The sequence below is a fragment of the Triticum aestivum genome, chromosome 5B (genome assembly GCF_018294505.1).
Source record: "Triticum aestivum cultivar Chinese Spring chromosome 5B, IWGSC CS RefSeq v2.1, whole genome shotgun sequence".
Lineage (NCBI taxonomy): Eukaryota > Viridiplantae > Streptophyta > Magnoliopsida > Poales > Poaceae > Triticum > Triticum aestivum.
Window position 1 is genome coordinate 366,735,920 of NC_057807.1, and position 13,779 is coordinate 366,749,698.

The 13,779-nt window shown below is 51.0% G+C and overlaps 1 protein-coding gene across 1 annotated transcript; it reads right to left on the reverse strand.

The window, feature by feature from the left end:
- Nucleotides 1–4,594: 4,594 nt before the first annotated feature.
- On the reverse strand, nt 4,595–12,279 carry LOC123111894 (endoglucanase 22). The gene is made up of 4 exons (XM_044532772.1): nt 11,563–12,279; nt 11,173–11,373; nt 10,837–11,091; nt 4,595–5,542 (listed from the first exon to the last, which is right to left on the reverse strand). Exons 1-4 carry the CDS (start codon nt 12,037–12,039, stop codon nt 4,856–4,858), a joined length of 1,620 nt encoding a protein of 539 aa, XP_044388707.1. The 5' UTR covers nt 12,040–12,279; the 3' UTR covers nt 4,595–4,855.
- Between the last annotated feature and the right edge of the window lie 1,500 nt (nt 12,280–13,779).

Below are 13,779 nucleotides of genomic sequence, written 5' to 3' on the forward strand. Positions count from 1 at the left end.
TAGGGGGAGGCCAAGGAAGAAGAAGAAGGAGGGGGGCTCTCTCCCCCTCTCTCCCGGTGGCACCAAAATGCCGCCGGGGCAATCATCGTGTGACGGCTTTCTACTCCAACAACTCTGTCATCTTCACCAACAACTCCATCACCTCCCCCCATCTATATTCAGTGGTCAACTCTCCCGCAACCCGTTGTACCCTCTACTTGAACATGGTGCTTTATGCTTCATACTATTATCCAATGATATGTTGCCATCCTATGATGTCTGAGTAGATTTTTGTTGTCCTATCGGTAATTGGTGAATTGCTTTGGTTGGTTTAATTTGCTTGTGGTTATGTTGTTGTCCTTTGGTTCCCATCATATGAGCGCGTGTGTGGATCACACCGTAGCGTTAGTTGTATGTTGATAGGACTATGCATTGGAGGGCAAGGGTGACAACAACTTAAGCCTAAACATAGAAATTGATACATACGGAATTGAAGGGGGGCCAATATATACCTTAATGATATGTTTGGGTTTTACCTTAATTAATGAACATTAGTAGTTGCGGATGCTTGCTAATGGTTCCTATAATAAGTGCATAGAATTCCAAGTAAGGGAGGACATGCTAGTAGAGGCCTCTCCCACATAAAAACTTGCTATCGGCCTAAGCAACTTAGTCAATTGCTAAGGGAAAACTCCGCAAATCCTACCACCACTTATTCACACTCGTTTTACTAAGTTATTTGTTTCTTTATTTTAAACAGCACCTAACTTTTATTTTCACGTTCTTTATTATCTTTCAAACCTATCCACACCTACAAAGTACTTCTAGTTTTATTCTTGTTCTAGGTAAAGCAAACGTTAAGCGTGCATAGAGTTGTATCGGTGGTCATAGAACTTGAGGTAATATTTGTTCTGCCTTTAGCTCCTCATTGGGTTCGACACTCTTATTTATAAAAAAAGGCTACAAAGGATCCCCTATACTTGTGGGTTATCAGTAGGTAGATGGCTTCTTTTCTCTTTTTGATCTTCAATACAATGTTCTCCTTGATGTTCTTGGAGATCTATTCGATATAATCTTCTTTTGTTGTGTGTTTGTTGAGATCCGATGAATTGTGGGTTTATGATCAGATTATCTATGAATATTATTTGAGTCTTCTCTGAACTCTTTTATGCATGACTAAGATAGCTTTGTATTTCTCTCCGATCTATTGATTTGGTTTGGCCAACTAGATTGATCTATCTTGCAATGGGAGAGGTGCTTTGTGATGGGTTCAATCTTGTGGTGTCCTCACCCAATGATAGTAGGGGTAGCGAGGCACGTATTTGTATTGTTGCCATTAAGGATAAAAAGGTGGGGTTTTTACCATATTGCTTGGATCTATCCCTCTACATCATGTCATATTGCTTAAGGCGTGACTCCATTTTTGTTAACTTAATACACTAGATGCATGTTGGATAGCGGTTGATGTGTGTAGTAATAGTAGTAGATGCAGGCAGGAGTCGGTCTACTTGTCATGAACGTGATGCCTATATTCATGATCATTGCCTTAGATATCATCATAACTATGCGCTTTTCTATCAATTGCTCAAAAGTAATTCGTTTACCCACCGTATGCTTTCTTCAAGAGAGAAGCCTCTAGTGAAACCTATGCCCCCCGGGTCTATTTTTATCATATTATTTTCAGATCTATATTACCAAAAACCTTAAAATACCTTGCTGCAATTTATTTATCTTTACTTTATTTTGCACTTTTATTTATGTTTTATACCTATCTCTATCAGATCTCATCCTTGGAGGTAACTGTGAAGGGATTGACAACCCCTTTATTGCGTTGGGTGCAAGTATTTGTTTGTTTGTGTAGGTGCTATCATTGGGGACTTGTGTGTCCCTCCTACTGGATTGATACCTTGGTTCTTAACTGAGAGAAATACTTATCTTGACTTTGCTGCATCACCCTTTCCCCTTGAAGGGAAAAACCAACGCAAGCTCAAGAAGTAGCAGGCGGCTGGGAAGGAGATCTGAGGCAGCGAAATTGCTACAAAGCCATGTGCACTGAGGGAAATACTTATCTCTACTTTGCTGCACCACCCTTTCCTCTTCAAGGAAAAAACCAACGCAAACTCAAGAAGTAGCAGGCGGCAGGGAAATAGATCTGAGGCAGCAAAATTGCTACAAAGCCATGTGCACTTCTAGGACATCAACACACAATTGCAACTTTAGGGGTAAACCTCCAGTTGCAACTCTATTGGTGGACATGCAACTAGCCAACATCCCCCCTTCAGTTCCAGTCGCGTTGTACCCCTTGCAGTTGCAAGCGGGTTGTGACATGTGCAGTTGCAAATCTAGTGATGAACATCCAACTGGCCTACATTCCTCCTATTCCAGTTGCAGCCGCGTTGTACCCCTTACAGTTGCAGACAGGTTCCGACACATGTAGCCGCAACTCTAGTTGTGGATATGCAACTGGCCTACACCCCCTCTAGTAGGACTGGGCGTTCGGTTCCCCCGAATCGATCGGTGCGGTTCTTCGGTTTTTGTAACAGTTCGGTTTTGAGTAATCACTGACCGAAAAATTAATTAAAAAATGCCAAACCGAGGTTCCAGTGCACCGAGAAATCGGTTCCGTCTTCGGTGGTGACCGAACAACACCGATATATACTTATATAATAGCAAAAGCCAGCAGCGGCAGGAATCTCTGGCCGTACTTGCAGTACTCAATGCATGTAGGCTGTAGCACTGCCTGCCTGACCGCTAGCTCAAAGCTAGCCTCCACCTCCATGCCAACTCACATGCTCAGCATCGGGAATGCCAAGAAGGGATGGAAGGTGAAGCATCCACCATTAAACTCCATACGGGAATCGACGCGTCAGTGAATTAAATTGCAGGGGTTAGCCAGCGCGCAGCTCGCTCGCTACCTCGGTACTCGTCACACATGCGGCTGCGGGGGATAAGGGTAGGTCGGTAGGGATAGCAGCAGGCGCATATGGGCTGGGCCTCTTTTTTGCTCGGTGTTCGGTCTGTTCGGTTGATAGAGGGCTAAACCTGAATCGACCGAACTAATTTCGGTTTCCTTGACATGCAGATCGATTGTACCACCGAAGTTTTCGGTTTCGGTGCATTCGGCTTCGGTGTCGGTTATTTCGGTTCGGTACGCCAGTTTTCGGGTTATATGCCCAGCCCTACCCTCTAGTTGCAGCCACGTTTTCCCCTTGCAGTTGCGGTGGGCTGTGGCACGTGCAGTCGTAACTATAGTTCTGGACATGCAACTGGCCTACATCCCCCTCTAGTTGCGGTCGTGTTGTATCCCTTGTTGTTGGAGGCGTTTTGCGACACGTGTAGTTACACCTCTAGTGGTGGACATGCAACTGGCCTACATCCCTCCTCCTCCAGTTCCAGTCACGTTGTACCCCTTGCAGTTGCAGGTGGGTTGTGACACATGCAGTTGCAACTATAGTGGCAGACATGTAAATGGCATACACCCTTCCAGTTGAAGTTGCGTTGTAACCTTGCAACCTTGTAGTTGCAGGTGGGTTGCGGTGCGTGCAGTTGCGACTACAATGGTGGACATGCGAGTAGCCAACACCCCCCCCCCTCAGTTACGTTTGTGTTTGTATCCCTTGTAGTTGTAGACAGTTTACGACACGTACGGTTAAAACTCTAGTGGTGGACATGCAACTAGCCTACATGCCTCCTCCTTTAGTTGCAGTCACGTTGTGCCCCTTGCAGTTGTGGGCGGGTTGTAACACATGGAATTACAACCATAGTGGTGGACATGCAACTGACTACCCCCTTCCCTTAGTTTCAGGCAGGACAACACATGCAGTTGCAACTGCAGTGGTGGACATGCAACTGGACAACATCCCTGCCCCTCTAGTTCCAGTCATGTTGTATTTCTTGCAGTTATAAACACGTTAGGACACATGCAGTTGCATGTTGTGTTATGGAATTCACTCAATTCAAGTTACACACAAGAAAGATGGTGCAAATAGATGAAAAAATAAAATAAATAAAAAGGGAAAAAGAATAATTTACCAAAATAAAAATGAATGTCAAGAAAAATATAACTAAAATATTTGAGAGAAAAGGCACAAAAACATGAATGGAAAAATAAGTAGGAAAATCAAAGACATACTAAAGAATAAAATGAATTTGAAATAAGAAAACAAAAAAATACAGCCAAACAAAAAACAGACAATAGAAAAGGCCCCATCCCCTGGCCAATCACCGCGCAAACCATGACCCTATAGAAAAAAAGACAAAAGGAGAGCACCTCAATCCCCCAATCGTTATATGCGGGCCGTTTACACAAAAACTTAACGGTGCACATCTTAAAGCAGAAAACAAATCATATGGTCAGGGAAAACCGATTAACTTAACCACGTGGAACATCCCATCCAATTTCCTGGTCCTTCTATTGCGATTTCCTATGATTCTCGATCTACCGCCAGAGGCTACAGCCGCTAGGCCTTGCCGCCACGGGTTGTGACGGCAAGTGACACATGTCGCTTGCCGGGTGCCGCCATGGTAGTTTTGTCAATTCCACTCAGAGATGGTTTTTTCTGTCATCACACTCATGCAGTGGTCCAAAATGTCAGACATTCGTTAAGGAACTTAAAAGACTGAGGTACCTAATTTCAGTAAAGTTTAAAGCTCTTTAAATTTGCTTTCTGAGGCACCTAATTAACTTCAGAATACAAGTATCTAATCTTCACCATCGTGATCGGTCTCCTCATTGTTCATTCACTACTCTCCTTTGTTCTTTCCTTTCACTAAATAAACCTCTCTCATATGAACACTTCAAAAAAAGATCTTATATGGAAGTAAGTCCCGTATACGAGAAAGAAAAAAGAATTTCCCACCCAAGCCAATGCCACCTTTATCTACACTTCGCCGAGAGCCCCAGCGCCGCCCCTGGGCGGCACCCCTCCTCCGCCGCTGCCGTCGACAGGTTGTGCAGCCTGGCGAAGACGGCGACCATGGGCGCCGTGTTGTATGTGCACGCCTCGGTCTGCACGTAGTTGGTGCGGTCGTCCCTGAACTCGTCGCGGCAGTTGGGCCCGCCAACGATGGCGCCGGTGAGCACGTTGGGGTTCGGCCGCTTGTGGGTGTACCAGTTGTCGAACCCCTGCATGCAGCCGATGAAACGGTTGTTCGCCTTGTGCGACACGATGGAGGCGGCGCGGTGGTGCACGTGTGCGGGGAAGCGGGGGCCGTACCCCACCATGTAGCTCAGCCGCAGCGGGTTGCGGCCCAGGATGTACTCGGCCTGCGAGCGCGCCAGGGCCAGGAGCTCGGACGGCGGGACCGCCGGCGCGTCGGGGCAGCGGAGGCGGGCGCCGGCGCCGGCGAGGTAGCGCGAGTAGACGGTGAGGAGGAAGGCGGCGCTGGAGGCGTACTGGAGGTTGTTCCACTGGCGGACGTACAGCATGCCGCCAGGGCTCCGGTCCACGTTGCTGCCGTTGTTCAGGCGCAGGCACGCGCACAGGTAGTGCTCCGCCTTCGCCCTGTACTGCTCCAGCACCAGCCGGTCCTGTTTGCCCAGCGGATCGCCGTCCAGCAGCAGCTGAAAAAAAAAAGGTTACCAGGTCAATGTCGCATAAATCCACGAGTTACCAACACTGGAAAAAACACCTACCAATGCATTACTGTAAAAAAAAGAAGGGCATTGTTGCTGAAATAATCAAATTGACAAAATCATTCCGTGATACTAGTACTGATGAGTTATGCAAATGGATTGAACGAAATGCAGATTCCCGAAGAAATTGGGAACCAGCTCGATGGATCGATGCAAGCTGTAACTATCGAATCTGTCTTTAATTCGGCGCAGTGCTGCTGTCGGTGGCTGCGAGCGAGCGAGGCTAGGCGGGCCACATGGTGTACTACTCGCCCGGCCGGCGTCGCTTTCCCTCTGACTCCAGGCAAGTATATTTTCCACTCTCACTGACCAACTAATGGACTCCAGAGGAGCGAGCGATGCTGGCGCATGCATACGGGAGCATCGGCCACGTCGTCCTCCGATGTTAACCCTTTCAGCTGAATCGAACGAGTGAGTGAGTGAAAGCCGGCGTCTCGTTTTGCCTCAGCAGGTGTCCGGTGCTGGGCTTCGAAGAAAAAACAAAGGACGGAACATCTTGATTCCGTTTGCCGTTTGTCTGATTTCCGTTTCAGAAATTTTGGGCCCGAAGAATATTCCATTGCCTCCACAAAAGGTTAATACTGCACAAACTTGCAAACGACAGCAATAGCTACGCACAGAGCGCATTTACCTCATGAAATAATGCATCTATGCATGCCTGGCTGTGTACGTAGAAGTCGCTCAAGAAGAGTCACCTCCAGTCCAGCACAGCAAAAGCTGACAGCGCCATGAAGCCAACACTTCATGGTGAAAGTTGAGAGACAGCCCAAAGAACAGGCATCGTCCTTCAGAGAAACAGTCGTAAGGATGTGAGTTGACACGGCGTACTATGATGGACAAAACCTATGCATACCAGCTCAACAACCGCTACGATTGCGATATTAATTTGCTTGGGCCATCGTATAGTACTGCCGTGCCAGGAGCCCCTATGGTTAGTCATAGCTAGCTAGCTAATTGCTTGGAAATGAAGCATGTTCTTTTCTTGACGCCATGTGCGTGCGAAGGTTTCAGCTAGGAGTATATGCAGTAGTTAGTACGAGGACATTTATTTATATAACCGGCGCTCGATCGGAAAGAAGAAGAAAAAGGAGCACGCTATTAATATATTTTTAGCATCTTGTCAGTCATGTCATGTCCAAGAAAACATGTCCACATCTTACAACTAGTTGGCAGACGCCTTCAAAGCAGCTAGCATATTCATTGCTTACTGCTTTTTAAAAATAAAAGGAAAGTCGATCCACGTTATACTCACCTAGATTACTGATTTGGCTCCCTTGACTCCTTCAATTTTGGTTCTCATGTAGTAAGTGACATCACCATAGAATTTTGTTGTTGTTCTTTCCTTCTGTTTTTTTCTTCTTCTTTCACATTTTTTTTTCACGCTTCACCTTTCTTATGGTATTTTTGGCTCTCATCTAGATGAGAATTAGTTAGTTCTCATCCATCGGCATATAATCTTTTATTTTCTTTTTGAATTTTTCTTTACTTTTTTCCTGCTCTTACTTTTTCATTCTCCACCTTTTATTGTATTTTTAAACAAATTATGTAACGATAATGGCACATAGTCGGCGGAGCATGCAACTACATTTGGGCGTGATCGGTGGACATGCAGTTTGCACGTGACCGATGACATGCAATGCAGTTGTGCGCGGGTGTGCAAAATGCAATTGTAATTACCCATGGCGTGGAAAAAGACATAATCGAAACCTAAACGAACATTAAACAAAAAACAAAAGGAAACAAAAAATAAAAATCGCACAAAACTTCACATAAAAATAGATGATGCAGGAGGTATATGAGACTTAGTTAATTCTTACAGTTTTGCTAGAACTCATCTAGATGAGATATAATTTGGTCTCATTCACCTTTTATAGCCATTGGATGTGATGCTATAAGATGCGTGTGTGCTGACGTGGGTTGTATTTGTTCTTGTTTTCAAAGTGAATGAGACCAAATTATATCTCATCTAGATGAGTTCTAGGTACTCCCTAATTCTTATGTACTCCGTTTACTAGCAACACGAACACATATTTATTCAGGCAATATCTTTTTCTTTTCTGGTTCCCCCTAAAATTTTTCCTCCTTCCAAAGAAAGGCGACTCCCAGGCGATGAGGGCTTCCTACCTCCCGTCGATGTCGCCGCCGGTCCACCTCACCTCATGTGGCCTTGGGCCCATGGAGATCTGTTGTACCATGGCCTTGCCGGTGGGAGGGCTTTTGGTCCGTTTTTAGGTGTGTTTTTTTGTCGGTTAGGGTCTGTGTCCAATTCAAGAAGGCAAGGCAGGCGGCGGCTCCCTGTAGATGGAAAAGGTCCTCAGCTCATCCCCCGTCCCAACGGTGCCTCTAGCGTCATCGGAGGGACTCTGGAGGTGTGTGTGTCTGTCGCGGATCTCGTAGGATTCGATTAGTGTTGGTCTTCGGTGGATCTCCGTGGATCCAGTCCTTCGTCGTCTGTGATCGTGTGTCTACATATTAGATCCTACGTGCTGCTCTCGTGCGCTGGTCGTGTGGGCCTTAGCATGATGACTTCTCGACTGTCTACTACGACAAGGTTTGTATGGCTCCAATGAGGGGTGCGACGGGCGGCCCGCCTTTGGATTTCCGGTGAATATAGTCATCCTTAGATGGTCTATGGACCTGGATGTATTTTTATTACTTAAGGTGTTTTCGGTGCTGCCACGGCAGTTGATGTATAGATCAGATTTCTGTCGCCAAAAAAAGAAATATTGTTTTCTCAAGTAACCCCCATAGTTGACCATAAACTCACAATGGTTTTCATCCGACGTGTTTGAGAGGTTGGCGTGCCTCACCTTGTCTTTGCGGACTTGGTGCTACTTAGGGGGGGCCTTCGCGGAGATGATGACACAAAATGGATGGTCGGTTCCAATGCTTGCTTGGTCGACGGAGTCGAAGCTGACTAGTCGCTGACCGGGTGGTCGATTGTTTGGCATAGGCCAGCATGGATCTCAACACCTATTTGTGGCGAGGGCTACGTTGATGGTCGAGTCGTACTCGCTAGCTCGCAGAGGAGTAATGGTGGCATTGGATGCCATGCTCGACGAGGTTGTTCCACTTGACAGCGTGTGCATATTTGTGTGGGTAGCTAGGTGCCTAGGTTGGCCGAGGTGCCCCGACTTTGCGGACATGTTGTCACCGTATTATTATTATTTTGCTATTTTTCAAACAAAAACGTTGATGGAAAACTTCCCATAAAAGGAGATTTTTGTGGTGCAAGCTCGTCCGGTAGAAGAAGAAAGAAAAAGCTACAGTAAGAAAGCTACTGCGCCGTGAAGACCAGGGCTGATGAAGAACTCGCTATGAGACAACGCCGCTTCCATTACCTACTATACCCTCACGACAGTGCGCTCGAGACCAGGCCAGGTCACCCATCCCACTCATCCCTCTGTGGACCAGGACATCCATGTGGAATTCTAGGAGCATGGTGGGGCCGCACGAGGCCACCAAGTGTGAAGTGCACGGCCAGAGACAGAAGAGAGTGAGGTGATTTCTTGCTCCGCATGCAAACGATGCGACGACACCGTCGACGAGTCCTCCAGATGGCTTGCACGGAAAATAGAGCGAAAGGCGATTTCTTGTCTAGTTCTCTCCTCCGTAACGCGTGGCGTGGAGGTCTACGAGGGAGCGAGTGACACCACCAGCGTTTTGCCGGGTTCCCTGCAGAATACATGCAGCGCCATCGGTCGCCCGTGTCTTTTCCCGCGCGTCAGTTTTGGCCTTGACCAAGTTAGTTAGTTAGCTGGCGGTATGCGTGTGGATTAACGGCCCTACCGCAGGTATCGCGAGCGAGAACAAAGCCCCAAATTTCCTGCGTTTTTGGGCGGTTTCTGCAACCGGGGGCGGGAGAAAAAAAATATGTCTGGTCTGGCGCGCACGCTCCTCGCATCATCAGCAGCAAATTAAAAGGTGTACGCATAATCGAATCCAGCAGAGCAGATAGATGGCCAGCCAGAGGATATAGCGCCGGCCGTATACTGATCTCAGCACGCATCGGGCGCCATGTGCCTGGCCATCGATCGCTTTGCAGCACCGGGATCCTGAGGCGTACGTCCGTACGTCCATGCCAGGCGTCCGATTCCTCGCTGGTGCGGTGTGGCTGTGGCAGGGACAGGGTCAGACTGCCAGGGGACGCCGGATAGCCAGCCTCACCGGCTTGTCGACGCGATCGTAATAATTCGTAATTGAGACGAGATTGATGGTGACAGGGCGAGGATTGACGAGACTCCGATAAAGCACCACTTCCTACTAATCCGAGACAAAGGAGACGGCTAGCTTCCTTCCCTTTTCCTCCGTAAAAACTACGCCTACCACCGAGAAAGGATCAAGTCGTGCCTTGCTAGTTAAGCGTACGTAGAGTAGAGAGGTCGCCGGCTGGTTCAAACCCTACCGGGTCGGGTCAGGGAGCAGTTGTGCGATCAGAGGCTTTTCCTCTGTTTAGCGGCAGCACGGCTCAAGTTTTTCCGGAAAGGAAACCGAATAATCCTAAAGCGGGGCGAGCGCGATGTGGACAGGAAAAGCAAAGCCCCGGCTTAATTAGCAAAACCCCGCGGCTTTCAGGCGGGAAAGTCCCCCAGCGGATCGATCCAGATGCTCGGCCATGTGAGTGAGCGCAGGGCGCCCTCGCTGATCCCCGGCCACCATCATTGCGGGAACCTGATCTACTGACTGGCTCACTCCAAGCTAACAAGTGGACTTGTTAGTCGTTGATGATGAACAGCGACGTGTGTTGGAGCTATGTATCTGTTGATGGATCTCAGTCCACTCATCACCGTCTGATGGGTGGATCGCAGGTGGAGTGTATGAAACAGGTTTGATTTTTTGCATCTGAGCGCGCTTAATGCCTGCTCGAGCTAGGCATGGGACAGAGGTGTGGATCCTACATGGCTTCTTTTGGGGAGCAGGAAAGTGTTTCAGCCATGTGAGACATTAATTCCCCTTTCTTAAGCAAACAACCGTCTAGTGTTTGTCGTCGTGGGAGTGAAAAAAAAGGGTACTGTTACGAATACTCCTACTTGGCAGCGCAGGACTGTTCGTGGCTAGGCGTACTGATTTCAGCGAGGAGGGGAACATGCACGGTCATAGGCTAGCCCTTGGTAGCACGGCTCAACCACCAGCACCAACTTAATTTGATGAAAGCGAATTCTTCTAGTACCAATAGTAAATGATGAATGAACAGGTAGTAAAAAAATTGAGTGTGGACGTACCTTGGAGGCGAGGACCTGGAGGCCGGCATACTTGACGTCCCAGCTGAACTCGGTCATGGCCCAGCCGACGCCGCCGAAGCAGTCGGCCTTGTCGACGGCGTAGCGCAGGAACTCCTCCTTCCCGGTGGCGCGGTGCAGCCAGAAGGCCGCCCACAGCAGCTCGTCCCGGTACCCGCTCACCGACGCGTAGAAGCCCCGCACCTCCGTGATGCTCATGTCGTAGTTGCCCCTGTATCTGTCCCCGAACTCGAACAGCTGCACGCACAGTCGCAGTCAGAATCAGATACAGGTGGCTTGTCCCGCACCGGTGATGTGTTACCACGTAGAGACACGTACCTGTTGTGCGTGGTGGAGGAGGATGTGGGAGTAATGCGGGTTGGAGGCGCGGAAGACGATGGAGGCGGCGGCGAGCGCCGCGGCGGTCTCGGCGACGAGGTCGGAGCCGGGGTTGTCTTTGTCCACGCGGTACGCCTTCCGCGACGTCGTCATGTCCTCCGGCCGCTGCCAGCAGTAGTGGTCCGTGTCGCCGTCCCCCACCTGCGGGTCCCATCCCGTCAGACATCGTCCGCCATCAAGGCCATCATTCGCATCGCAGCAGTAAATTAATGGCGGTCGCCTTGGGCATCCGCTTTTCCCGTGTCGTCTCGAAGCGGTCGCGCGGGCGATCGGACGGACGACGGTCGTGGCGGTAAAAAAAGAAGGAAAATGCGCAACGTGCGTGCGTACCTCGGCCCAGTAGACGAAGGGCTCGGTGTGCGCCTTGATGAAGTAGTCGGTGCCCCACTTGATGGCCTCCAGCGTGTGGTGCCACTCGCCGGCGGCGGCGATTTCGTCGCCGAACTCGATGGCGCCCCAGGAGAGCATGGTGACGGTGAAGGCCATGGGCAGGCCGAACTTGACGTGGTCGCCGGCGTCGTAGTACCCGCCCACCAGGTCCACGCCCTGCTGCAGCCCGTCGGTGATCCCCGAATGCCCCCGCCACCTCACGCGCTGGTTGTACGGCAGCCGCCCGGAGCGCTGCGCCTCGAAGTAGAGCAGGCTCTTGGACAGCGCCTCTCGGTAATCCGGCTCCGCGTCGGCGGTCACCGCGGCGGCATCGCACCCGAGGGACAGCGCCAGGACGGCCGCCTGCAGGAGCACCAGCGCGGCGGCGGTGGCGACGACGGGGCTACCAGCTGCCCGCCGGACGCGGCCCCGGCTCATGGCACGCACGCGCGCGCGCGCCGACGCACGGCAGCAGTCACCACTCACCAGCGCGTCGGTCTCTCGCCTCCCAAAGCCCGCGATCAAGGACCTTGTGTTTAGCCGGAGTGTTTGCTTGCTGCCCCGGTTTCCAGTGGAGACCCTTTCTTTCCTTTCTATCTCTCTTTTATCTCTATCTTTGAAAGTGTCTGACTGTCTGATCCCGTGCTGGGGTGTAAGCAACTGACGCTATTGTGCGCGTGTAAGCACGCAAGCAAGGGAGGCCAGTGTCAAAGTCTTTCCAGGTGCGCGAGAGATGACGGGCGGGTCCCGCGCACGTAGTACGTACCACCGCCGTCTACACGGCGTGGCCGTGGCGTTGGCGTCCCCCCCGCGACACGTACGCGCGCGACCGGTGCACCGATTTACGTGTCCACGGCGGCCCCGCGCGCGGCCAAATGGGTGCCGACTGACGAGACGCTTCGCCGGTGGCCGCGCGCTGCGTTGCGTAGAGCGCTCGGCCTCGGCCTCGGCGGGGGTGGGGGATGGAGATCGGAGGTCAGTGGTTGGACGGACCTGATCACCGCTCCTGCAGCTTGATTGTGGGTGAGCGACATTAATACTGGCTTGCTAAGTGGGGGAGGGGATTATTGCCCGGCCGTGCAGGGGCAGGCAGGCAGGCAGGCATCGAGTGAACACAGGGCGTGCTCCGAGCCCACGCTCCACGCTGGTTACCGGCAGGCCACGCGTACCCAACGCCCACCGGGCTTCATTCAATGGCGCAGCCGGGCTGGGGCGAGTATAAACAAATGTCGGTAGTACGTTGGTAGGGCATGACAGGCAGTGCGGCCTGGCATGGGCGGGGCGGCGCGGCGCGTGCGTACACGTACGTGCTGGACTGCCGCGGCCACGGACAGATCGGATGAGCTGGGCTCTCGACGTGCGTGCGTGCCTGCGGAGGACCGTGGTGACTACGGTATACGCGTATGAAGCTCCGGTAAGAAAAAGAGGAAGTCGTAATAGTGCGCATTGGCTGGCAATGGCATGGCGCGACCGACGGAGCGAGGGTGCTCCGCTCGGGCGCCGACGAGCGGATGCGGACGAGATAATTGCGTATGGAGCAGAAGCCACTATTAATCACGACGTGCACGTGTCGGTATCCACTAGCCATGGCGGGAATCGAACTGGCAAGCAAGCGAGCCAAAGGTGACATCGCGCGGCGTGGACGCGTCAGTCGATGCCGACGGCGCTCTCGCGAACTGCGGGATGTCACTACGTGCCCGCCGATCCGCCGGTCGCCGGTGACCATGCACGTCCCAGTCTCGACCCACTCACGCGACACCTGATTTGGGCGCAATAATCACGGGATCCATGGCACACGCGTGATGGTTTTACGGCCTAATTGACTCGGTTCGCCGGCCGGCCGCCGGCGCCGCTCGTTACGTGTCGTCGGCGCGGAACCTTTGCACGGTCTGGACAGCATTTGGCATGCACGTTCTTGAGGCCGCCTATGTGCCGAGCCCCGCGCTTCCCATTTTTCCCGGGCGCTTTCAAAGCGCGCACTGTGACCAGTCGCGGGCACCCTACGGAATTTTGCCGGGAGATAAATATATTTATGGTCACTCAATTTGAGTCTGAAGCACGCTACGATCACTGTACTTCAGAATACGCTCGTTACGGTCATTATATACGTTCTGCAGTGATTATACAGTCACTGGATCACCGTATAGCACCGTATTTGATCTGTTGACCGGTCAACGT

Bases quoted from the DNA above. Each gene is read 5' to 3' on its own strand.
- LOC123111894 (XM_044532772.1), bottom strand. From the start codon at position 12,039: ATGAGCCGGGGCCGCGTCCGGCGGGCAGCTGGTAGCCCCGTCGTCGCC. The intron at 11,092-11,172 runs GTACGTGTCTCT...CTGTGCGTGCAG, and splicing joins TCCTCCACCACGCACAACAG to CTGTTCGAGTTCGGGGACAG. The intron at 5,543-10,836 runs GTACGTCCACAC...TTTTTTTTTCAG, and splicing joins TCCAGGTCCTCGCCTCCAAG to CTGCTGCTGGACGGCGATCC.